The 26545-nt window shown below is 42.5% G+C and overlaps 1 protein-coding gene across 50 annotated transcripts in view; it reads right to left on the bottom strand.

The window, feature by feature from the left end:
• MACF1 (microtubule actin crosslinking factor 1) overlaps positions 1–26545 on the bottom strand; it is a 357817-nt gene that overhangs the window by 113002 nt on the left and 218270 nt on the right. For 25 of the 50 annotated variants that reach the window (XR_014807490.1, XR_014807489.1, XM_084963963.1 and 22 more), the window contains 10 exons: positions 23264–23399; positions 14206–19575; positions 13251–13400; positions 11589–11804; positions 11357–11506; positions 8430–8663; positions 6060–6209; positions 4626–4859; positions 3206–3409; positions 364–882 (listed from right to left, as the gene is read on the bottom strand). Coding sequence is in view for 46 of the 50 variants with exons in the window: in XM_084963963.1 (XP_084820089.1) it covers positions 364–882; positions 3206–3409; positions 4626–4859; positions 6060–6209; positions 8430–8663; positions 11357–11506; positions 11589–11804; positions 13251–13400; positions 14206–19575; positions 23264–23399 (7363 nt within the window). In the remaining 4 variants the exon portion in view is untranslated. The remainder of the gene's footprint in view (positions 1–363; positions 883–3205; positions 3410–4625; positions 4860–6059; positions 6210–8429; positions 8664–11356; positions 11507–11588; positions 11805–13250; positions 13401–14205; positions 19576–23263; positions 23400–26545) is intronic. The other 25 variants (XR_014807492.1, XM_084963980.1, XM_084963984.1 and 22 more) reach the window with 2 other exon arrangements.

The raw sequence follows: 26545 nt of genomic DNA, 5'->3' as shown, positions 1-26545 counted from the left end.
CTATACCTTGGGAGCTAAAGGGAGTTTTAGGTGGGGAGGAAGATCAGGATTTACCCTAGATGCTCTGTCCAGGAAGAAAGACTGTGTACTTAGTTTAAGTTTCCCCTGTGCCCTGGGTCTGGGGAGCCCAGGCTTGTTGGTCAGGATCCATGATCCTTCACCACTGGAGAGAGATATACCCCAGATATTGCTCGGATCAGGTGTAAGTGCAAGGGCTCCTATATCTTACATTTTTTCAGAGCCCATGAAGACTTTCTGCCCTTGGTCAAGCTTCAAGTCGGATTGCTCACTGTGTCCTGAGGTGCCTAATGTAAGCCCCAGAAACCATCCACAGCTGTGTAAGGCTGCCAGGAACCTGCGTACCTCTGAATGGAGAGCCGTGTATCTTTCTGTTGCATCCTTCAGCTTGTCCTTCACTAAGGTTCCAGTTGCTGATGGCTCTTTGCCTTTCTCAAGGCTGTTTTCTGTGTCCAAGACTTTCTGTCCTGAGATCGTCACGAATCTCAGGTCTCCTTTGTGGGAAATCACATCCTCTGAGAAGCTCCCCTGCCGCTTCAGCAGGGCGGGAAGGGCTTCGGGGCTGCTGCCTCCCTTACGCATGTTCTCCAGCTCTTTCTCAGACCGTTCCAGCCAGTTCTCAAACTCTTGATGATCCTGCAGAAACTTTTGCAGCTCGTCCCGGAGAGTCTGCACCTGCTTCAGTTCCGCCTCTGACCGGGCCAGGGAAGTCGCATACTGCTCCTTCAGCTCTCCCAGCTTCTCCTGCAGCATCTGCTGTTCCTGGGGTGTGAGATTGTGGCCGTGCTGGTCCAGGAAGGCCTGAGCTGACTGAGTGGCCAGGATGAAATTTTGCTGCTGAGATAGCAGTTCTTGGTGATAAGCCTGGCCGAAAAATCCCCATAAACAAAGCACAATCAGTAAGGACACCACAATAACTTGGTTATGTCTACAGCTGGAAGAAGGAAGGGATCTCAGCAGGCCACTTTTCCAGCTGCTCAGAAAACACCAATCTCTCTCACCCTCTTAAGCATTATACCATATGCTAATCCCTGATGAATGGCCACAGCTAGGATCTTACAGTTTTCATGTATCATCTCATCTGACTTGTGGCACTATCTGCAAGTTAGGCAGACAATATAGTTCCTTTACCAAAGATGGAATAAGTCAAGACCAAAAAGGTGTTACATTTTTTGACGAAGGTCATGCAGATAGTTAAGGGACAAGCTGTAACTAGAACCTGACTCTACGAAACTGCCCCTGGTCTAAGACAAGGTACAAATGGCCAAGCAAAATTACCCACATTGATGGAAGGCAAGAGTCAGCTGGATAAATCATACAAATGGCAACATAAAAACTGCAAATATTCATTGTAAAACTATAAATGTAATAAAATTCATTGAGTAATAAAGAAAAAACAAACAAACAAACAAACAAAAAAACCCCTGCAAATACTAAGCTGTGAAATATGTCACCTTAAAGATTCTACTAGAAAAGATCCTGGAAAATTCATTCATTAAATAAACAATATGCATGTTAGGAAAAACTATTTCTGGATAGTATAGATAATCTGTAGCTTTTATTTGCATGTGCTTTATGTCTATGTGCAGACAGGTGGATCTTTTTTCTATTTCAATGGAATATAAGTCCTTTTAGGACAATTGCAGTTGCTTTGTTTTGTTTCTAAAACATTCTTCCCGAGTCTAACAGAAAACAGCAGGAGCGCAGTCAGGGTTCTTGACTATCTATACTGTTTCCACAACTCCCTAGAGAGGGACAACAGCAAACTGATAGCTTTAGCTTCCAATGTCATCTCGGGGATGCTGGGGAGACTATCTACTATCTCTTCGAGCTGGATAAAATATATCCAGCTCTAAGAGATAGTTAGGGACAGTACTACGGCCTGTCTGTATACCATCCAGAAGTCCCCACTCTCACCCATCCACAAGTAAGGCAGCTTCCTTCCTAGGACGGAGCTGCCAGCAAGCAGCATCAGGAAGCTCCTTGTGACAGAACTACCTCCACTCCACGCTAAGACTGCTGTGGCTTTAGGGTACACCCTACAATAGACCTTCCAAGCACTACAGTAGCATGCAAGAGGCAGAAATCCTATTAATACTAAATAAGGCAATGGCCCACACAGGCAATTCAATAGAAGCATTCCAGCTAAACAAATTTGGTTTGCTATACGGGTGTCACTACTAACATATGTGATCCATGTGTTTTCTTAGGTGCGTAAATACATAATAGTCTTCAATCATGCCAAATAATATGGCGGCATACGCCAGTTAAAATCTTGGAGATGGTGTATCTGGTTGGCTCATTGGTTTATCTCCAATTCCTGATGTACAGCAGGTGCTCAATACTTGCTGAATGAATAAAAGAGTAAGAAATGGTTTCCTGAGGGCAGCAGGGAACCATTAAAAGGGTTAAGCAGGAATACAGCATTTTAGAAAGATTACTTAGTGGTATGGGGACAGATTGGAGGGTAAAAGCCAAGAGGCAAGGAGACCAGTAGAAGCAACTAAAACACAAGTGAAAGTGGATAGCAGTCTGAACTGCAATAACATCTCACTGGAGATAAAAAGAAAGGTGGGTGACTTTAAAAGAGATATAAGAAGCACGGGATTTGATGACTGGCTTGATATCGGGATTTGATGACTAATTCGATATCGGATGAGGAGGGAGGGAAAGGATCTAGGGTGGTGTTTAGTCCTGGCAAGTAAGTGGGACTCTAGGAAGGAGAACATGTTTGATGAGGGAGGGGTATTATAGAAAACAGGAGGTCCATTTTTCAGGTCGAGGTACTTATGTTTCCAAGATGCAAACAGGCAGATGGATTTACAAACTGGTTTGAAGCTCAGGACAAGCATTCGGGCTGGAGACAAACATATACATGGAAATGTACAAATGGTAAGTGAAGTCTTGTGAGTGGATGAGATTACCCAAGAAAAGTATGTTCTGCAAGATGAGAAGAGGCCTAGGCTCCAACCTAGAGGTACATCAATATTTCAAAAGCTGGCCAGAGGAAAGGGAGGAGGATTATCAAGGGGAAAACAAGCGGAGAGGCCCAGTATCAAGGCTGCTGAGAAATCAAAGAAGCTATGAACTGAGAGGTACTCATTGGATTTAGGACAAGGAGGTTATGGTGACTGCCCAGGGAAGTAGAGAATCATGCAGCAGAGTGCAAACAAGCTAACATGCTCACCTTCATCTTCTCACATTGCTTGTCCAGCTTCTCTGGGGCTTGGTTCACCCCAGTGTGACCATCAGTGGTATCCAAGGCTCCTTTCCCCAGGTAACCTCCTGAAGGCTCCTCCATCCGTCCACCCGATGAGCCCACTGAAGTCACCCAATCCAAGAGAGCATCAATCTTACTCCTGTTCTCTGCCAGTTCCTTTGCTGCTTTACTCTGAAAGCCACAGGGGAGTCTAGTGAGAAGGCCTCAGACACTCAGCTACACAATCAAAGGTTAAGTAAAGGGGGAGATTTTTAGGCTAAAGAAAAAGAGAACCTCTAAGGTGGAATATAAAGTCTTGGCACCCACAAAGAAAAACAAGTATCTTCTAAGTCTATTGAAAAATAATGATTTAAGATAATCTCCAGATTTTATCTTATCTTGCTGCTTTTATTTGTTTATTCATTTTTGGACCACACTCATGGCATGCAGAAGTTCCTGGGCCAGAGATTGATCCTGCACCACAACAGTGACAATGCTGAATCCTTAACCTACTGAGCCACATGGGAACTCCTCTCACTGCTCCTAAAAAAGGGGCAGGAGGGCGGCAAATCCCAGGATTGAAAGGGCTTTATTTATTTAGGGCTGGCACCCCTCCAAGCTTTAGGGAATCCTTTCCAAGTAAGCAGAAGTGACATGTGGAGTGGGAGGATAAGAGATAGCACAGTCACACTCCACTGGCTGCTCTCCTTAAGAAAAATGCAGACTACTCCTACCCTTTTCTCTGCCAAACAGCACTGAATTCTGCAATTTGTCTCTCAAATTCTATTTTCCGACGCTTCAAGCATTTTAATTAATAAAATAGGGTATGCTAAGTGAAATATTCATTTATTTCAGAATCCATCTTCGGGTAACTTATTTCTCTTTTCCACAATTTTTACCTCCCTCATTAGAGTCCAAGTCCACAGCCGGACAAAGAACTCTACTTCAGTTAGCCAGTGCTGAGCGGAATGCACAAGACCATGAGACTTTACCTTCTTTTAGGCTTATCCCATTGCCATGATTCCCATGGTGCCATGAAACTAGAGTGGCAGCCTGAGGAGAGCTCGTGGCCCACTAAGACTGACCAGATATTTTCGTTGAACCCTTGATCTCCAGTCTAGATTCACGTCAGAAATACGCCATTTGCTTCTTCCTCCCCAAGGATGATGATGATGATGGTGGTGAGGAGGATTTGGATCATAAACTTCCAACCAACGATTCCAGACTTAAAGCCCTTTGGGACTTTTCTTACAAAAATAAATACTGACTCACGGGCCAGCTCCTGAATTAACCCTTTTTTGTGAGTCTATGCTCTCTGTAAGGTCATTTCCCTTCATTACCTTTTATTTACATAGATATCAAAATTTTCCTTTTTGAAAACTACCAAGTAAAGCAGCAGTCTGGTTACCTTTTCAGTTTCCTGCTGTAAGGCCGAGGTCACTACTTCCTCGAGCTCCTTCTGGACCACTTTCGTCCTTTCCTGGAGAGCCTCATACTGCTCCTTAGCCTGATGAAGTTTTTCCCGTAGAGCTGTCAACTCATGGGGGCTTAGCTTGGCCTGGTTCTCTTCCAGGAACCCTTCAATATCTTTGACAGCACTGGCAAATGAGGTGGCACGATTCTGAATGTCATCCTGTAAATCCTTAACACATGAAAACAGGATGGCAGAGGCTTCAACTTCAGTACCTCTAAGACTCTCAAGAGCACAAGAACGGAATGGCTAGGATGACATTTACAGCAACTGGTGTAAGTCTCTGGGTATAATGTGCTTTAAGGTTTAGGCCTACACCAATGTAGGTAGTCACATTTTTAATATTTTTTAATTAAAAATTTTTTAATATTTAATTTTCTAAGAAAAATTTAAATTTATACTCCTAAGCAAATATTTAGTGAAGACAAAAAAGGAGACTGCCCATAACATGATTTTTATTTTGCAGTGAATTATCCTCAAAGAGATCATTCTTCAATAAAGAGCTGACAACAGCATTCTTTTTTTTTTTTTTTTAACTTTTTTTTTTTTTTTTTTTTTTTTTGTCCTTTTGCTATTTCTTTGGGCCGCTCCCGCGGCATATGGAGGTTCCCAGGATAGGGGTCGAATCAGAGCTGTAGCCACCGGCCTACACCAGAGCCACAGCAACGCTGGATCCGAGCCGCGTCTGCAACCTACACCACAGCTCACGGCAACGCCGGATCGTTAACCCACTGAGCAAGGGCAGGGACCGAACCCGCAACCTCATGGTTCCTAGTCGGATTCGTTAACCACTGAGTCACGACAGGAACTCCTGACAACAGCATTCTAATGGAGTGGAGGCCTGGTTGGTCCTTTATAATTCCCTTAGTTATCACTTCTCAACCCTAATGTAGCCTTCAAGGCCCAGTGTGATATGGGGGGCCTGTCTACTAGAACTACCCTTCCTTTTTTTCTTTGCAGTCTGACTGAATGAGCTTTCTTTCAGCTCTTGAATATGTTGTGCTCGATCTCATTCCCACCTCCAGACTAATGTGCAGGCCTCTGCCTGGCATATTCCCTTCCTCTTCACCCCTTCATGCATCCATCCCTATGTGTCCTTCATTTCTTTAACGCAATCTTTTCTGATATTGAAGTCAAGATTGGGTCTCCCTGATATATGTTCTCCTGTAACTTTTCCTTTATAACGGTGAATAAATTATATGTTCATTCTTGTGATTATGTAATATCTGTCTCTTCTACTATATTGTAAACTTCATGAGAGCAGAGATGTTTACGAGTACGTTGCTAGCACTAAGCACTGTGCCTGGCTCACAGCAAACCTTTATAGATACTTGTTGAAGGAATGAAACAAATGAGCTAACTCTTACTGACCTTCAAGTCACTTTGGTTTTGCTGCAAAGCAGAGAGATCCTGCTGGGTGGCTCTATCTTGGTGGCCTGCCAATGCTCTTTCTGCCTGTCCCACCCAGCTGCAAAGATCCTCCAGTTTCTGGTGACAGGAATTTTGTTGTTTCTGCAGGGTCTAATTAAAACGCAAGGGGACCAAGAGACAATTAATAATTCTCATTTTATAAATACAAGATAGCTCCCTGAAATGTAAAACAGGAAGGTTAAAACTCAAGGATGGAAAAGTTGGTGAGAGATTAGAGCGGGAAAAGGCACAGAAATCATATTCAGAAAGCTCCACTCATTTGACTAGTCTGTTGATCTGGGTCTACAGTCTAGATTATAATCGGGGTAATGTTGGGTGAGAATGATCCCAAGTTTTGGTTTGGAAGCTCCTTTATCAGACTGTTGTTATTATCCTTGGAAATAAAGAACAGAGAGCCCAGATGCTTACAATCCACAGATGATACTGGTGATGATAATAAATTAGTGGTTCTGATCATTTCCACCAGAAGTAGATGATGCACTATATATTAAATCATAATACGCAGAATTAGGAAGATTGGGCTAGGATGAAAAAAAATCAAGAAACTGGATAATTTATGAGCTAATGGAGCTTCTTAGCAACTGAGCTGACTTTATATAAATCAAATGTCTCACAAATGCGGACACCCATTAAGTGGAATGATTACATGCCAGGCACGAGGGGCTTGGCTATTTTGAGAAGGGAGCTGACCAAGAATAGCAACGGGCTCAGTCCCTCAGGTGTCTACACCAATACCCAAGAGAAAAGCCAGCCCAAGGGGAGGAGGGCATATGCTTCTGTGCCTGATCCTTTCTCAGACCTCTCGGTTGCATGACACTGAAGCACCTGATTGAGCAATTGAGCATGATGTGTTCTCCTGACCATCCTTCTAGAACCATTTTTCCACCAGCTTTTACATTCTGATGGTGTTTTAGTCACCTGCACTTACAAACAGGTGCCCAAATTGGCCCTCTCTCCCCCTCTTTAGGACAAATAGAAGGGCTCTGGAAGAGAACTCCTAAGAGCTCTTCAGCTGTAAAACAGGATCTTCCTGGGTTAGGATGGGTGCAGACTGAATCTGAAAAAGCAAAGCAAACAAGTTAACACACAGACATACACATGCATTTAGGGCAAATATAGAGAAGCAGAGCATTCCTGACAATAACAAGGTTAATAAACATTGTGGAATTAATTATACACTCAGAGAGAATTTCACATGCAAATGAACCACCTTCTGCAGCTCAGGAGCCTACCCTAGATCTGGGCTATACTTAAGATAGCCCAGACCAACCTATTTCATTAATTATCCATAAGCTACACCAGCCTAAATAAATTCCCAAGTGAGGACATTGCAAATTTCCTGATTTAGAAGGTAACCTAATATACTTCATCAGTATTTTGCTTCAGTTTCTATACAAACTACTAAGCAGTAATAAGAAACATACAGATTTGACTAACCTAACTTTAAGCCTACTGAAAAGCTCAATTCTACTCTGCACGATATTTAATAAAGGAGACCCTGAGATAGTTGTGCTGGTGAAAATGACAATTCTAATATCATCTTGCTGAACTCCAACTTATTATTCAAGCAGCAGAAATGGCAGAAGCATCATTCTTGGTATTACTCTAAGGTCAGGGTGTTACCATTTATACAATTATGTTGAGTTCTATAAGAGGGTTGTGAGAGAAGGTTGTAGGATGGTTAGTTGTTTTTTTCTTTTTTTCCGAAACATATCAACAGTGCTCCTATAAACTTCTATAAACAGTGTTTTCCATAATTGAGTAAGCACTGGGCACTACAGCGTAAAGAAAGGTGCTGGAAAATACCAGTTTCAAAGATGCTAAAAATTCATAAAATTCTGATAAAAATTTGTCAGCTGTTTGAAGGTGGTCAAGGAATGTTATTGTTAATCATTTGAAAAGCCCAAGAATAAAACTGATTTCAGAACTATTCTTTTCAAGAGCTCAGAGTGCCTAAATGTGCCTAACAGTCCTTAAAAGAGTGCTGACGCAGAGCGCACGAGAAGTAAGGGCCAGAGATAACATTTTCATTTCAAAATCAGAGACATGAGACACAGTGATGGAAGAGTCACGCTACAAAGAAAACACCTGCACGTGTGCACATATTCTCTCTCATACACACAAACCCCAAAACACTGCAAGAAAAAGAGCCAGAACAGCTGCCTCCTGGACTAGAACCAAATTGGCCTGAACAATCAGAACTGGTAAAGGCAATCTCCTGGAATCATAACCAACAGAGGCAGGCCAGAAAACCCCAAGATAGAAGACATCCCAGAAACCAACTGAGCCCAGCTGCTGGTTCAGTCTGACCTTGACCTGGGCTGCCTGCTCCATTTGCTGAAGATGGCCCTGCAAGGCATCCATCTGGGCTGCGGTCTGTTCTACAAGGCTCTGGAAGGACCTCTGCAGTTCATTCAGAAGCCTCAGCATCTGCCGGTTCTGCTGAGGGGACAAGTCCTGGGCGTGCTCGGAGATAAAGAACTGAATGTCAAAGGCAAGTGCATCCAGATGAGCTTTCCTCTCAGCCATGGGCTGTTTCAAATCCTAAGGTAAACAAGGAAAGAAAGAAAAAAGAAGAAAAGAAATTTCTATTTCTCTATAGAAGCAGAAGCTGTTAGTTCTAATAAAAAAAATCAACATAATCAAACAGAGGTTAATTTCCTGTACTTTTATAATTGACGCTGATAATTTCTAGGGCCAAACCACACTGGAAGTCTCTCTCTCTGGTCTCTCCAAACTCCCCACATATTACAGTTAGGTTCCCTTTACTAGATCTTGATTTCTAAATTCATTAAGCCTTCAATTATTTATGTTAACAGAATTACAGTACTGCTAATCCCAAATATCTATGAAAAAATTTTTAAGTTTTGGAAAGTATAACATGAATTTCTGGCCTGAAATAGATCTAATTGTATTTTCTTAGGTTCAAATATCTTTTTTGTTTGTTTGTTTCTTTTTAGGGCTGCACCCACAGCATATGGAGGTTCCCAGGCTAGGGACAGAATTGGAGCTACAGCTGTTGGCCTATACCACAGCCACAGCAAAGCAGGATCCGAGGTACGTCTTCAACCTACACCACAGCTCATGGCAATGCTGGATCCTTAACCCACTGAGCAAGGTGAGGGATCGAACCCACAACTTCACGGTTCCTAGTCGGATTTGTTTCCGCTGTGCCAGGATGGGAACTCCTAGTTCAAATATCTATTTATATTTGTCAAAGCCCTGAGTAGTATACCGGTAGGCCAGAAGTAAGAAAGTATTCAATTTAATGGTGATTCACTAAAATTTGACTTTCAGAGGAAATAGCATTGCTTACACATTTTAATATTGTAAAGGATTACAGTCAAACTTTTTAATATAAAAGTTATACTGCTCTATTAAAGCAGTAAAAACTGCCTAAATATTAGAATTTATCTGCATTTAGACAATTAAAAGGCATGCAATTTTTCCCACAAACATTTAGCCATCATCAGCTATGTTATACTAGATGCAATAAGAACAAGCAAGATAGCTACATGTCTATCATTTTGAATTTGAGGGTAGTCAGCAAACCTGCAAAAGCAGGCTGGGAGGGCTTCTTGGATATTTACCCTAAGACTATGCTTTCTTCACCTGGGAACACATGGATTTGGGAAACCATCACCAGGAAAACGAGGGTTAGACTGCAGCTCTCTTCCCACAATAGAATTTGTCTAAGTTATAACTAGGTGAGGACACCAGGGCATGATATGCCCCATGTTTTTATATCTCATACTATGTCAGAGGACTTTTCTCACCCTTGATTTTTTTAATACTCTGTGAACAGATACAGTCTGCTACTCACTCCTCCAAAGATATATTTGGATAAAAGGATATGAAAGAAGACAGGTCAAAGAGGGGTGAGGTTGCACACAAGGAGCCTGACCACAGACGACCTTTAGGTCTGGACCTTTTAAGACTGAGGAAAAGGAATAGGATGGAATAGGAGAGAACAACTAAAGCAGAGAGTGGATAAACCATGTGAATATCATCTGATATCATCTTAAGTATAACCAAAAGAAGCAACAGTGCTGACAGGGGGAGGAATCCTTGGCTCATGTGTATGTCAGAATTTTTAATGATCATTGACCTATTAAAATAGTCAATCAATTTGGGAGTTTCTGTCGTGGCGCAGTGGTTGACGAATCCGACTAGGAACCATGAGGTTGCGGGTTCAGTCCCTGGCCTTGCTCAGTGGGTTAAGGATCCGGCGTTGCCGTAAGCTGTGGCTACAGATCCGATTCGACCCCTAGCCTGGGAACCTCCATATGCCGCAGGAACGGCCCTAGAAAAGACAAAAAGACAAAAAAAAAAAAAAAAAAAAAAAAAAAAATCAATTTGGAGCTTACGAAGAAGAAAAGCATTTCTCAAGATTAGAGGTTGGCAATCTACAGCCCTGGAGCCAAATCTGCCCACCATCTGTTTCATAAATAAAGTTTTATTGTAACATGTCCACAACCATTCGTTTATGTCCTGTCTATAACCCTTTTCATGTTTCAATAGCAGAGCTGAATGGCTGCCACAGAAAGAAGCCACCTACAAGGCCTAAAATATTTACTATCTGGTCTTTTACAGAGTAAGTTTGCCAAGCCATGCTCTAGATCACTAGTCAAAAATTCTCCTGAAATTGGTGTGTGTGTACAGGATTAAACCTTGAGCAAAATAGAAACAAGGGATGGATTCTAGATGCTCAGTTATAAAGAGATGAAGTTGATAATCATAGGCCATTCTGCAGACACTCAGAACAGCTTAAAGGAAAAATAATCATAAACACTGAGGCTCCAGAGGTACAATAACCCAAAAAACTAAACATAGCTTTCTTCTTCTTTCTTATTTATGTTATTTTATTTTTTTTCTTTTTCAGGGCCGCACCCACGGCATATGGAGGTCCCAGGCTAGGGGGGGTCTAATCGGAGCTACAGCTGCCGGCCTACACCACAGCCACAGCAATGCCAGATCCGAGCCTCGTCTGCAACATACACCACAGCAACACCAGATCCTTAACCCACTGAGCGAGGCCAGGGATGGAACCCGAAACCTCATGGTTCCTAGTCGGATTCGTTTCTGCTGCACCAAGACGGGAATTCCTTGACTTACTTTCTGAAATGGAAAGTCAGACTTTCTAAGAAAGTACAGATACTGGTTTGCCTAGTAGGAAAACAATTGATATAACTCAAAAGGACAAATAAAACACACTTGACAACCGATGGAGTGCTTACCTCACACTGTTGGAGATAGTGATTCAGGCTGCTGGCATCTGTTTCACTGTCATATTCTTTGCTCTTCAGAATAAGATAGGTATCGCCAATCCAGGCTCTCAGATCTTGAAGGTTGCCTTCTAGCTGCTTGTACTGATTTAACACTATAGTCTAAGAAATAAATGGCAAATTAGATGATAAGACTCTCCAAGCCTGCCCAGACTCTGAGGCTTTGGGAATAACAAGAAGCTACCTTTTTCACTTCCACAGCAGTCTGGAGGTGGAGTAGTCTGGAACCCCAGGTGTCACTCACAGAGCTGAGGGATTTTTGAAGATTCTTGGCATCTTTCTCAAGAGCCTTCAGCAGCTGAGCTGGGACTTCTTGAGGCTGGCTGATGATAATCTGATTCACACACTCCAATTCCTGACTCACCACCGTGGACAGATCCTTCAATTCCCTGTCTAATGCCTGAGGGCATAAAGTGGAGTTACTCCCAAAACAAGGACTAGAAATTTTGCTGTCCACGCATCAGCTATGAACACATTTTCCTGTCACCTCACACCTACACAGGATTTAGGGCTTATGTTTTTATAGACATTCAATAGTTTATTCGGTTCTCATGATCAATAATTCTCATAGTAGGCAGAATAGATATTATTAAACTGGATTTACAGGAGAGACACTTCAGTGCTTAAAAATGTGAGCTTTTTCCTCCTGAGGTCGCCTGGCTGGTAAGCAACAGGGCCAAGATTTGCATTCAGATTTTCTGCCTCCGTGTAGTGTTCCTTCCACTACAGCTTGCTGCCTCTCCAATGCTCCGTATGCTTTAAGTGACGTTATGCAACGTAAGTCAGTCAAATAACAACTCTTTCACCCCAAAGTCCCAGGGAGCAGAACCAAAGAACATACAAATCTCTCAAAGCAGGCTTCCCACTCAGCTACTCTTCTATACTCTGATCCTCAGTAGAGAAGCCAGAAACGAGCTGAGGAAAAGCTTGGTGGTTCTGGGCATGGTCCTCACTTCCCCTTCAGCCACCCTGCCCAGGGCCAAACTCTGGACATCCAGATAACTGGGAAACCTCTGCAATCTCCGTCCTCATGGTGATTCCAGTCCTCTGACAACTCTCAGCCTTCAGTTTCAGTGAAAAAGCTACTCTTCCTCCCTCTCGAGGCTGTCCAAGCCTATGTCTTTCCACATCCTCGGGGAGCTCACTGTTAGCCATCACTTCCTCTCTCCTCCAACTTCAAGTTTTCCTTCTTTATTGTTTCTCCTCAGCCCCCCAAATCCACTCAACATTCCTCTTTCAGTCCACCTTTTCAGCTCACTGTCTTTGCCTGCACGACCAAGCTTCTGGAAAGAATGACCTACATTAACTTTCAACCTTCTGTTTACTCTCACTGCAACCTAGTTTATATCCCACCACCCCATGTAACTGTTTTTATCAAGGGCACCAGTGGCTCTCAGGCCTGAAACCCCCTTCTAGTCTTCACTGTACCAGGTCTCCACACTGTAATTAACACCGTCAACTACTCCCTGGGTCTCTCTTGCATAGGTGTCTGTGAGACTAGTACTCCCTGGTGCTCCCCTCACGGATCTCAAGGTACACTTTTTCCAATCTGTTTTTGTCAATTAAATGATAGGGGTTTTGGGGGGTTGTTTTTTTTTTTTGTTTTGTTTTGTCTTTTTAGGACCGCACCTGTGGCATATGGAAGTTCTCAGGCTAGAGGTTGAATCCCAGTACAGCCACAGCAATGTGGGATCCAAGCCATGTCTGTGACCTACACCACAGCTCAGGGAAATGCTGAGCCATGAAGGGGACTCCAAATGGTAGTGGTTTTGAGCATGTTTTTCTTCCTGAACAGTCTCTATCTTCTCCAAGCTGCTGGGCCTGGAAGAAGTCTCTGGGAACCTACCTTGGCCTGACACAGCAGATCCTGTAGCTCTGCCAGGTTTAGCTCCAGAGGCTGAATCTGTTTGGTCCTCATTTCAATGTCTCGTAATAGAGACAGATAGGACACCAACTTCTCATCATGTTCTAGACAGAGCTGCCGGTTAAATACATTCTGTGGAGCCAAAAAGAAAACTGAGTCAAACCTGACATTCTCCTTTAAGTTGCTTTTTAAGCAGGTGGGGTCTTAATGATTGACAAATAGAAATTTTTACTATACATAGGGTGGGATGAAATAAAATGTTATTTGTCTAAGTTTTCTCAAATCAATAGACAAAAAAATGATTTTCTCAACTTTCTCAGGGGGCAGAGACTCAAAATTATGAAGCATCAATTTTAACAAAACTTCCAAAAGATATTCTGACTTCAGGTACCATAACCTTTTTTTCCTTTTTATTCCCCCCGCCCCCATTCTTTTTAGGGCGGTACCTACGGCATATGGAAGTTCCTGGGCTAGGGGTCAAATCAGAGTTGCAGCTGCCAGTCTATGCCACAGCCACAGCAATGCAGGATCCATGCCACACCTGAGACCTGCACCACAGCCTGTGGCAACGCCAGATCCTCAACCCACTGAGTAAGGCCAGAGATCGAACCCAAATCCTCATAGGGGTTCTTAACCCATTGAGCCACAACAGGAACTCCCCTCTCAGTATTTTAAATTAGCTTCAGTGTTCGTTTCTAACTTAAAACCCTTGCAAGTGTCAGAAAGACATTCAGAGCCATTGCCTTGCCTTATTTTCAAACAACTATATTACAAACAGATGATGATAAACTAAATTATATCTTAGAGAATCATTTAGTGCCCTGAAATGTCTATACGCATACAATTACACATATGAAAACTCAGTATCCAGTCAAGAGTTCTAGCATTAGATTAGCTCTAAAAAATACATGTGTTTTTATATATGCAAACCCATCACCTGGGAACTTACTGTAGTTGCTCGGTCAGGGCTCTCTCGGAGCCTCTCCTGTGGTGTCTTCTCACCCGTCTTCATCACGGGGCATGATGTCAAGGGCACCATCTCTTCTTCACTGATCTCTGGGACAAGACTAATGGTGGCATCCTGTTGCTCTGTAGTCTCTTTTCGAGAAACATCTTTGGACGGTTTCTCTGGAAGAAGGGACACTGAGATTCTGGGAGCTCCCTGCATCTCTATGCCTTCAAAGGACCCTGCTTCTGCTGTAACTAGAAGGTTTGACATTTTCACAATTTTCTCTCCCTTTATTTCCTGAGTTGTTACTATTGTAGACTCAAGAAATCTGCAATGCTCATGATCACTTTTGTTGTCTTCAGGAGGAAGATCCTTTCCGTCTGGGAATTCCAAATGTTGGCTGACCTCTTTGGAGTCTACTCTAATTTCTTCCAATTTAACAGCTCTTGTTGAGTCAAAAGGTACCTCTTGGTATGATTTTTCTTTACATTCATTAGATGAGAAAGTCATATCCTTGGTTTCTCTAGTCTTAGAAGTAACACAAGAATCTTGGTAATACTTGGTCTCCTGACTGGTGGTTCCTTGGAAAGATCTGTCTGCTGGGAAAATTTGGGATGTGTCTGCCACCTGGGCTTTTCTAACTGATTCCTGATAGTGCAATCCTTTAGGTTTTGCGGTCAAAGAAGAGAGTAGTTCACTCTGGACTATGACAGTAATTTCTTGAGGTAAATTTTCTTCAGGTTTTGAAGTCAAGGAGAGGCTTAAATTTTTGGCAGCTCCTTCACTGGCCTGATTAGAGTTGAAGAATGTTAAAGCATCTTCATTTCTTACCGAAATTCCATTCGGTGTCATTCGAGAAGAGTCTTCAGCTTCACAAACAACAGACAATCCTGGCTTTCTATCAGCTACCTTTCCTTTTTCACTTACAGTTATTTTCACAGGCTGACTCTCTATGTTGGAGTCATGGTCATCTCTAATGGCAGTTTCCTGATTCAGCTTCTCTTCTGGAAGAACTGCTGGTTGGCATGTTTTGACACTTTCTTCTACAGTCATCTCCTTCTTCTGCCTCTTACTTTTCTCCCTGGTATTCATTGCTTTCTGCATAACCTGCTGACTCAGCAATTTGCCTGAAGTGTCACCATCTGATTCTTGTACTTCAGAAATAATTCCTCCTTGGTTTCCCCTTCTTCCTTTAGAATCCAGACCTGATACAAACTCTTTCATATGAGAAATACTTTCTGTTTGTGCCACTATTTTTCCTTGCTCTTTATTTGCTTTTTTCCCCATGGTATTACAAGCCACCTCTTTGGGTTTAAAATCACAAATTTCTGACAGAGGGTGTGTTGCTGAATCTTGGCCCAAAGAGTTACTGTTACCATTACTAGGAATTATGATACTGACAGCTTCTTTAGCCTCTGGAGAAGATCTCTTCCTATCTTGATCTTTGCATTCCAGTTCCTTTAAGGAAACTTCTTGGCTCTCTTTTGCCTGCTCCTCATTGGAAACCCTCACTTGAACTTTTTTTTGTGCAGATTGGCTTTCAATTTGAAATAATTTCTCACTTTCTCCTTTACCACAACTCATTTCAGCAGTCGGACTGCAAGCAATTAACATTTCCTTTCTTAGAAATTCCTTCTTTAGTGCACATACTTCAATTCCATCTTGCTTTTCAATCTGAGCCTGGAGACCACTGGGCTCTGAGGTATCTATTTGGATAACAGTTGCCAGTTCAGGGCTAATAAGTCTTTTCTCAACAGCTTCCTTTAAAGTTACTCTCTGACCATTAAATATGTCAATAATTCCTCCATCTAACACCTGATGGGATGCAATAATTCTGACCATGTTTTCATCCACTAGTTTCTGTTCCAAAGCTGATGCCAAGGTCAATTGTCTTCCCGTGGCAGTATCTATGATTCCCCCCGTATTTGCCTGAGCTTCTAGAACCTTGAGTGTAACCGCAAAATCTACTTTTCCAAGCTTAACTGCTTGAGGCAATGTAAGTATTTTATCACTTGCTCCATCTTTAATGTTTGAGAAGGGAATTACTTCTAAATATCTCTGTCCAGATTCAATATCAATCTTACACTTTTTCACTAATTCTGAATAGGGAACAATTCTGTAATTCTCAGGATCTATAATCCCATTCAACATTCCTGAAGACAATATTGCTTTATTAGTTAACAGCCCTTCTTTTTTAGCTTCTGCTAAGGTCAATGTCCGGCCAGAAACGAGATCTACAAAGCTTCCGGTCAAGGCCTGAATTTCCTGGATTTCTCTTTTCAAGTCCGGGGTAACAAGATCTAATTTTATGGCTTCAGGGAGGGAAATAGTTTCCTTTGTTTCAGGATGAGAGAATTGATGGAGGCTTAGGTTCTCAACTTTTTTGAGTTGCTTGGCTAAATCTTCATCAATGATGCCATGTTTAAAGGCATTATCAACAGAAAGTCTCATGCCGGATATATGGTGAATGATACCTCCATCTACTACCTGCTTCGTTAACAACCGAATGGCCTCATCTCTCTCCAAAAGTCCTCTGGCAATGGACTGAGCAACCGTTAAAGGGGCTTTGCTGTCAGGGTTCATCATTCCAGTTGTTTCCATTTGTAAGCTAATTAATCTCTCTCTAACGGTTTTGTCAGCATCTCTGCCTTTGGAAGCTTTCTCCAGATTTATAAGCTCTGTCTGGCTAGCACTGTCCACCAAGCCAAGATTTGAAGCTAAAGTCACTGAAATCTTTTTGCCTCGTTTCAGGTCAATGATTCCACCAGTTACCACCTGCCCCTCTAAAATGCTGGTGGCTGTTTGTGTGTCAAGAAGTCCAAAGGCAACTGCTTCCTTCACAGAGCACAGTGTGTGGGTACGAGGATCTAAGACGCCACTGATAGTTTTGTCTGCCATGAGGACATTATGCAACAGTTTTTCATCCATCAGACCTTCGTCAATGACTTCTTCAGTTGTCAAAGACTCGTGGGTCTGAGAGTCAAAGAAGCCCTGAAACATGTTCAGCTTTCCCATAAGTTTCACAGCAGTGTGACTGGGCACAAGACCCTGGGCTATTGCTTCATGTAGTAAGAGCTTCTGACCTGTCTGTTCATGAAAGATACCACCATCCAGTAACTGTGCAGATAATATATTTAAGGTAGCTTCTTCAGGCAATTCTGAAGGATGACTGCGTGACAGGGAAGCTTCACTGCCATTGGCTTCCTCAGCTGTCTTTTCTGATATCGCCATCCTGCCATCTGCCATGCTGTGACTTTCTGGACTCTGTTGATGGTCATCCCTACCCACAGAGGTTGTAACAGATGCCTTCTTTTTGCCCAGAGAATGAATATTCCTGTCCTTTTCAGTCTTTCGTTCTGATTCTAAAACTAGAGTTTTCTCCACCTGAAGCTGGGACTTTTTGCTTTGGGGTTTTACAAGAGGTCTCCCAGTTTCACCTAGAGCTTCTTCTTCTTTCTGACACATAAAAGAAGCCTTTATGAGAGTCTGTCGTTCTTCCTCTGGTGATCCAACAGAAAAAGCATCTTTGTCCTCCACCAAAGTCACATCCCCTGCTTCCTGAGAAGGTTCCCTAAGGAGAAATCCTCTGCTGACATTTTCTCTGGGAGACACTTCTATTTGGTCTTCCTTTTTGGTACCTTTTTGGTGCCTTTTAAACTCTGATTTGACTTTATCTATGACCTTCAAAGTATCTCCATTTGGATTTTTCACTTTCTGTTGCCTTACAAATAGGTCCTTCTCAGGGCTCTCTACAGCAGAACCTTCTGTTTCTACAATGGTCTTTTTGCCTCTTGCTTCAGTGCAACTTGCCTGGTTGAGATCTTCGTTTTGGGAGGAAAATTGGAACTCACGTGGCCTCACAGTCAATCCGTCATAGCCTTCTGTGATTTTCACATCAACCAATTCCTGTAATTTCTCAGGAGTTTCCAGTCTCTGATGCCCAATTCCAAATACTTCTGTACGACCTGCTTGATCACCTCTTGCTGTCAGTGCCTCTATCAGCTCACTGTCCATCAGGAGCAGCCTCTGTCCATTCCGCACATTAATATAGCTATGAGTCATCAGTTGAAACAACAGCTTCTCATCATGGCTTGCTATGCCCTCAGTTTGGCCCTTGCTGCATGGCAGACCTGCCGCCCCAGGATTCCCGTTCAATTTGCTTCGTTCTAAAGAGTCTGCTAATTGCATGTGGGGCATCACGTCAGGTATGCAAATTGATTTCAAGTTATTGGCAAGATCTTTGTCTAATATACCATTTTCTATTGCTTTTCTCCAGGACCAAATCTCTGTGGTTGCTGGTAGAAATAGGGCTTTAATATGCTGTCGGTCACTAAGGATTTTATGAGCTAGTTCGGTAGACACAATACCTTGTTCCAGGGCATCTGTAATTGGGAGAATCTCTCCAGACTCCGGCCATAGCAGCCCCATGAATGACCAAAGGGACTCTAGGATCACAAGGGCAATCTTGGCAGCTACTAGGTCACTGCTCACTGCTTCATCTACTGTTAGCCTATGCCCAGTTACAGTGTCTATGATGCCTCCTGTTTGAAGCTGCCTTATGAGAAGAGCGCAGGCCATATCTTGGTCAATCAAATTATGTCTCACAGCCTCTTCCACTGTGAGTCTGTGTCCTGTCCTTGGATCTACTATGCCACCAGCAAAAAGCTGAGCTTCCAGCAGCCGGAGAGTGACCTGCCTGTCTATTAGCCCTTCCTGAACTGCACGGAAAATGCTAACCTTCCGGCCTGATCTCAAGCTCACCATCCCCCCTGCCAATTGCTTGACAGGCAGCAACTTCAAGCCTGATTCCTGCTGGACAATACATCTCTGCATCAGATCCAGCAAACCAATTTTCTCAGCTGTGTTTGGGTCTATCAAGTTCTTGGATGATCGCAGGTGAGACTCTAACTCTGAGTGAAGCCGTGCAGAAATGAGGCCTTGGTGGAAAGCCTCCTCTAGGCTAATACAGTTCCCATCAGGGGGGAGACTGAAACCTCCAGTTGCCAGGTGAGCTTCTAAGATTTTCAGTCCAACTTTCTCGCTGATTATTTTCTTTTCAATTGCTTCCACCACAGAAAGAAGGCCTTTGTTCTCAGTAAGCCTGCTGATTAAGGACAGGGCATCCTGCAGCTCCCGGAGCTGCTGGTACATTTGGGAGTTAATGAGGTTTTGGGCTAGGCCCTCCTCCAAAGACAGCTTTTCACTGGTCTCAGGGGCAATGAGGCCAGACATGATAACCTGGGATTCCAGGAGCACAAGGCCTGTGTCTTGGTCAATGAGGCCCTTTTGCATGGCTCTGTAGATGGGAAATATCTCCACTGTGCCTAGGTCAATCACCCCAGCAACTGCTCTGCAGCCCTACAGGAAAAGATGAAAAAAACAAAACAAAACAAAACCACTGAATCAAGAGAAGCACACTGCTGAGAGGAGCCATTCAAAGAACTACAGCATATCAAATTCTGACCACAGGAAAAAACTAGCCTGGAATGAGCCCCAACCTGTAGGTAATATTCTGAAGTCTGGCAGTATTAATGTTAAAAAAAGAATTTCTCTAAACTGCAGAATGTTTAACATGGGCAGTGGTTCACAGATTACTCAACGGATGGTAGCATTAAGCATATCTAAGTTACAAGCTCTACAAAGTAGCAAGCAGTGAAAGTGAAGGGACAGTTATTTCTAAGTCTAAATCACCATAAAGGTTCTTACAGACACATACCAGTTCCCCCAACGTGAGAATTCAACCCCATAAAACAACTTCTCAGTGTTGCAACCCATGCAGAAGACTCTGGAGGTAGCACTTCCCTGCTGATGAGTTCAGCCAGACTGGTCCACAGGATGAGAAGAGAGATTTAGCAGCCCCAGAGCCACACAACAGCCGTGCAGCTCAGTAAATGGCCCTGTGTACCATTCAGGTGGCTGTTGAGGACAGCCACACACTCCATGGCCAAAGCTAGCATCTCCCTGGGAAATGGCTCTGAGTTAAATCAGTTCTAGGAATTGGAAGTAGCAATCAAGGAAGGAACAGACTAGGGACCCTGGACTCTGACACCACTGGGAACTTCTCTTCTAGTCCAGCCTAGAATGGGGAGTACAATCATCATGACTACAGTTACTACTTGTTGGGCACTTAATATGTTTATTAAGCACTGACATTTAATTCTCACAACAATTCTACAAAAGCAACTATTTTTAATCTTTAGTTTGCAGATAAGACAATGAGGTACAGAGGTTAGGTGACTTGTCTAGGGTCACAAAACTAGTGAGTTCAAGAATCAAATAAAGGTCTGACACTAACTCTCAGGCTATTATACTGCCTCCCTGGTCAGATGCAGAAGAGCATGAGGATGAGGACAGGAGAGGTCTGTCAAGCAAGTTAGGTATTAAGGTCATGGGGTAAGGCAAGCCTTCCTCGTTGTCAAAATTACCCTTGCAAAAAAGCCTAAAAACAGCTTGTGAAGAATTCCTATTCTGAAGTCCCTTACCACAGAATGAATGAGGTTATTCAGAAATTAAATCATTCAAGGGCTTTACCACTTGGAACACCATTGTCATTACTTCATCATTATCTCCAGCTTTCTACTTCTTTTTCATGTTCATTATCTTCATCTTCCATACATGGTTTCATCTGTCCCACTTGGGTCAGTATTACTTTTCGATCCTTATTTAACCCTTAACTTATTCATGGAGGATCTTATTGAAGCAAATGTCAATCTCTTCTTTGCCTCCTAAATAATGTCTTTCATTTTTGTCTCAGTGAGAGGTATGCTCCATAAGAGCAGGTACTTTGCCCATTTGATGTCTAGGAACGGTACCAGCAGTTCAATAAACATTTGATGAATAAATTAATAAATTGATAAATACTAAGAAAACCCTTAAAATCATTAACCTATTTTCCCCAGATTTTAAAAACATGCACAGAAGACTTCAAGCTTGATCAGTTGCAGACTACTGGAGATGCAAAATAGAGAGAGCAGCAAACGAGGGAACAGACCTTGGTCACAGCTTCATCTCACTGTATTTGTTCAAATAATGGAATACCTGAGAATGCTCCACGCTAGTTAAAATACTGTGTTATTCTTCATTCTCCCTTTGTTTCTGACCTTGAATGTAGAGTTTGACCTGTATAAGCTAAAGGTATGTTATGTATATCTACGAATTTTCTAGTTTGTAGCGATTAAGGGGAAAATTGCACTGGCATATGAGTCTTTGAAATATATGAAAAATTCTTTTTACAAAATCCTCGTAAAGACTATTCAGAAGCACAGACTATGACAAAGAAAAAGATTCTTTGGGGGAACTTCTAGCTTCTTCTGTGAGCTCATGCAGTCTCACAAATACTGGTATTGAAAGAAGGCCTGGAATCTAGCCAAAGAGAAAAGTCTCTGCACTGTTCCTTCCAACACCCTTGTAACTGGGACAGGCAGGAATCACTGAGCTGGGAAATGATCCAGAGAAATCTATTTTGGCCCCACCAAACATGGGCATTCTGACCTAAACAAGCAGAAAAAGACAGAGGGAGAGGAGGAAAGAAAACATAAAAGGCTTCTACTTACCAGAGTTGCAGGGTGTGCCTTGGGCAGATAAGAGAGAGAGCCTTATGGAGCAGCTCAGCCGAATCGCACACACAGTGTAAGCTTGGTGTTAGCATCCAGCATGCGACTGTTTGTTTTTTTTGCAAAAAAGAACCCCAAACAGGTCGTCCTCTTTTCCCTTTGTGCATTTGTGCTTAAACTCCAAAGGGTTAGTGAAACTTTGTAAGCAAGGATGTCAGTTAATCAGAACAATACTTCACATGAAACACACGAACGATAACAGGGGACACATCATGCTCAATGTAGTGGTGCTCAGCAGCTTGACTGTATTTCTTTCTTTCTCCTCTCTTTTAACCTTTCACAATGAGAACTGGATGTTCTCAGCAAGCAATTGTTAAAATTCTTCACGTACTCCCGTATATGGTGAAGCAACGAGCCTTAAGAAGTGGGCTACCTTACATAGAGAATGCTTAACCAGCAGGTTCCTTTTGGAAACTGCTCTCAAATAAATCATGGCTGGTTCTGCTTTGTAGCCCGTAAGCTCTGGCTCCTGTTGCACAAATGTCATACCCAAAGAGTCTAAGCAGGTTTTGTCTGAACATCATTTTGAGCATCATCTAGACCAAATCTGATTGCCACAGGAGCTTAAATTTTGGCCTGGCCCACAGAATTTGACCATTGCTCCACAATATAGGAAATAAGCAGGCAAACACACATATAAATCCCAGAGACACATGTATATAATATGGTAAGGTTACATATACACACAAATATCCAGGAAGAACTTAGGACAACCAGCAGGAACTTAATGACTTTCATGTGGTCTAGAAAATGAACATGAGTGGGAGCTGGTAAAGACGTCACATGATGGAGTGACTATGGGTAAGGGGAACCAGCGTCTCAGTCAGTGCGGCTAACCCACCAGCTTGTTTTTGAAATTAACATTCCTCATTTATTTAGTAGATAGGGAATAAAGTATGGGGGGGAAGAGGGTCATGGCCTTCTCTTCCCAATATTCAGAACTCTTGACTATCAACTTTTTTTTTTGGCCATACCCATGCCACGTAGAAGTTCCTTGGCCTGGAACAGACGTGTGCCATAGCAGTGACCCAAGCCACTGCAGTAACAATGCCGGATCCTTAACCCACTGAGCCACCACGGAGCTCCCTTGGCTATCGATTTTTGAGACAATGCCACGGAGTAATCGTACTGCCTTGTGATCAGATAAAATACGGAATTTATGTTCTCCTTGACTGTGGTCTACCACTAAATGGAAGATCACAAAATGGTAAACGAAAAGAGTTAGCCTTCAGTGCCTTCTAGCAATTTTGACTGACCAACACATCGTGGAACCCCGGTAAAGAAACACAAGACAAATGGCTGCTACGGTGAGGTTAAAAATTAAGTCACACTGGTCATGGAAAGCTAGTGATCATGATTCTCAATCAGCAAAGCTGCCTTCATACTGTTCGAAAGATACCCTTCCAACATCTGCAGAGAAAAACTAAAAGTACCTTTTGTTCTGTCTGCTGGGCCAACTGGCTCTGAAGCTGCTGAAGCTGGTTTGCTGAACCATCGCAAAGGTCATGGTAAGCCTTATTCAGGGCATTCAACTGCTCAGATATCTGTTCCTTCTCTTTTTCTGAGAGCCTAGAAGAAGAAGTATTAAAGCTCTTTTAAAACCTTTCCCCAAACTCTGCTATTGCGTCAAGATGACTTTCCCACAATGGACAGTCTTCTTCTTCGTCCCTGTTCACTAAAGGCCATCTGGTCAGTCTTCCATACTCACTGAACACTCTGGCTTCTAGTCATAATTTTCCTGTCTATCTCACATCAAGTCACGATTCTGGATGATGTCAACGCTCATGTCACCAATTGGCTAACAGTGATGCTTGCAGTACTCCAATGGTCTGGATCCAAATAGCCTCCCCTCCACTTCAGTCCCACCCACAGATGGCAAACTTGGACGCTGCCATCATTTAAAATTATCCCATTTATGACATTTTCTTTTCTTTTTTTTCAGTCTTTTTTCCCCCCGCTCAAACAGGGATACCTCAAGAATCTATTATATGATGATGACTTCTGATTAAACTCCTACCTGACTTGCTTTCTTTTTTTTACTCCTACACCTCTTCTCTTTAAAAAAAAAAAAAGAAGAAAGAAGTATTTTAAAGAGATACAGGAGAAGAATAATAACAAACTCTCATTTACCCATTACCCAACTATTCAACGTTACCAAATTTTAGTATTTTACCACATTTGCTTCAGACCCTTTTCTTAGAAAGAAGACATTACAGGCAGAATTAAAGTCCAGGGTGTATCTGTCACCAACCCCTTTCCTATCCATCTCTCCCCAGAGGTAAGCACTATCTTTTTTTTTTTTCTTCCAGTAATCATGATTTAATGTAAATAGCTTAAACTCTCAGTTAAAAGCAAGGGTTGTCATTTTTTAAAATCCAGGTATATGCTAACTACAAAAAAACAGAAACACAAAAGAATGCAGAGACACTGAAAGCAAAAGGATGAAGTCAGCCAAGCAAAAACTAATTAAAAGAAAACTGAGATATCATATCAGGCAAAAATACATCTTTAGGCAAAAGTAATATTATTTAGACTTTAAAAAAATAATTGCATATTGATACAAGGTTCTATTCACTAGAAAAGTATAATACTTATGAACTGTATGCCCCTACGAAGTAGGACTTGAAAAATAGAAGGCAAAAGTTGAAAGAACCTTGGGAAAATTGACCAACTCACCATCATAGAGGGAAATTTTACTGTTCCCAGTGATTGACAGATCAAAAGGCAAAAACATCACTGAGGATTGGTACATTTTCCCATTCAACATCTAATCTCTCTGTGGTACATCTTCCTCCACTGTGGGGCTTGAAATCTAACACTACATTTCCCAGGTTCCTTTGTATGACTCAGTTTTCCTGGGATACTCCTGATCTGTGCCCATTTTCCTGGTAATTATTAATAGCACCCCCCCCCTTTTTTTTTGTCTTTTTGCTATTTCCTTGGGCCGCTCCCGCGGCATATGGAGGTTCCCAGGCTAGGGGTCGAGTCGGAGCTGTAGCCACTGGCCTACGCCAGAGCCACAGCAACGTGGGATCCAAGCCGCGTCTGCAACCTACACCACAGCTCACGGCAACGCCAGATCGTTAACCCACTGAGCAAGGGCAGGGACCAAACCCGCAACCTCATGGTTCCTAGTCGGATTCGTTAACCACAGCACCACGATGGGAACTCTGAGCACCCCCTTTTTAATTCTTAAAAACATCTGCTGTGGTTAATAAACTACATTGTTACTCTACTTACATGTAAAATACCATAAAAGAAAAGGCTTTTTTCAAGTGTGCTGTATGGTGACCGAAATATCAAAAGCCACATTATTTTCAACAGTATGATTTTTCCAAAAGTAATCACTACATTGAGTCTGGTGAATTTCATTGCATATTGCATTTGTGAGACCAAACCCTGTGATTCATATTACAACTATCCATCAACTTACAGAGATTTTCTGAACCTTCCATGACACCTCCATTTTCTCTTAATCCATCAGTCCTCTCTATTATCTTCAGTCTCTTCTCTTTAGAATTCAGACCCATGGCCCTCCATCTCAATTAGGCCCTCAGTATCACCTTTGCACTCTCTCCTCACCAATAAGGCTCCAGCCCCAGATCAATCAAACCACTGGACTTCTGTGTTCCCACATGCAGATTAAATCTATCTACTGGGGGGATTCCAAACTCATGGAGAACAGATGCTCCTGGTTTCCATCCTCTACTGGACTTCAGTGCCTTCTGACAATCCTCTTGGAGGCTCCTACTCCAACTTTCAGCAAACAGCCTCTCTGCCTACTTCAAAGAGAAAATATAGACCACTGGGCACTAATTCTCTCACTTTTTTGCTTCACTTTTGGAATACTTACCGGTACCCATACCTTCCAGCATCCTTTTCCTTAGACCTCAGAGGAAAAGCTGCCTCAACTCTGTTTAATGCTGCACTTTCTACCCATTGATGGCTTTTATCCTCTCTACATCCTTTGCAACCCCTCTCCTATGACTTCACTCTCCCTCTTCATTCTGGTCCTTAAGACTCAGTCCATAAACATAGCTAAGTCCCTCCAATCTTTTAAGAAAACAAAGCTCTTTCTTGATCATGAAATCTACTCTAAGTACTGTCTGTACTTTCTCTCTCCCTTCCCAGGGCCGAGCTCCTTGGCAGAGTAGCCTAATTTCACTATTGCCTTTCTCATCGCCCATGCTCCCCATTACTCCAAATCTGACATCCCCCCTACTTTTCACCAGAGTCACCCAAAACTTCCAACTTGCCAAACTTAATAGCAACTTCTCAGTCTTTCTAGACTTTTGACCACTCCCTTCTTTCCGGAACTCTGTTCTGTCTTGGGTTTAGAGGTGTCACTCATAATTTTCTCTTATTTCTCTAAGGCTTCCTTTATAAGCCAAGAAGCTCTTGAACCCTTGTAAGTGAATCCATTCATAGTTTCTACTGTGCTGATGATGCAAATCTCTATCTCATCAGACTTCTCTCATTACTTCTAAATTTAACCATACAGCTGTCGACTGGGCAACTTTAGGGGAGTTAAGTAAGGCATAAACAATGCATCAGGTACTTCTGCATACATACCAGAGAGTTATGCTCTAATGTCTTGTGACTTCGTCACACAAGAATGTCTGAAAACTAAAGCTGCCTCCTTCTCCCTCAACCTCCACCTTCTCCTGTATTCCTTATGTTGGTGAGTGGAATCACCCAATACCCAGTGGCCTAAG

This window comes from Sus scrofa, chromosome 6 (assembly GCF_054392235.1).
Source record: "Sus scrofa isolate SSC_HxYL_T2T_F1_AM1 chromosome 6, Sscrofa_HxYL_maternal_Yorkshire_Landrace_v2.0, whole genome shotgun sequence".
Lineage (NCBI taxonomy): Eukaryota > Metazoa > Chordata > Mammalia > Artiodactyla > Suidae > Sus > Sus scrofa.
The sequence above is the reverse complement of the archived record's forward strand: the minus strand, read 5'-3'. Positions and strand labels throughout refer to the sequence as shown.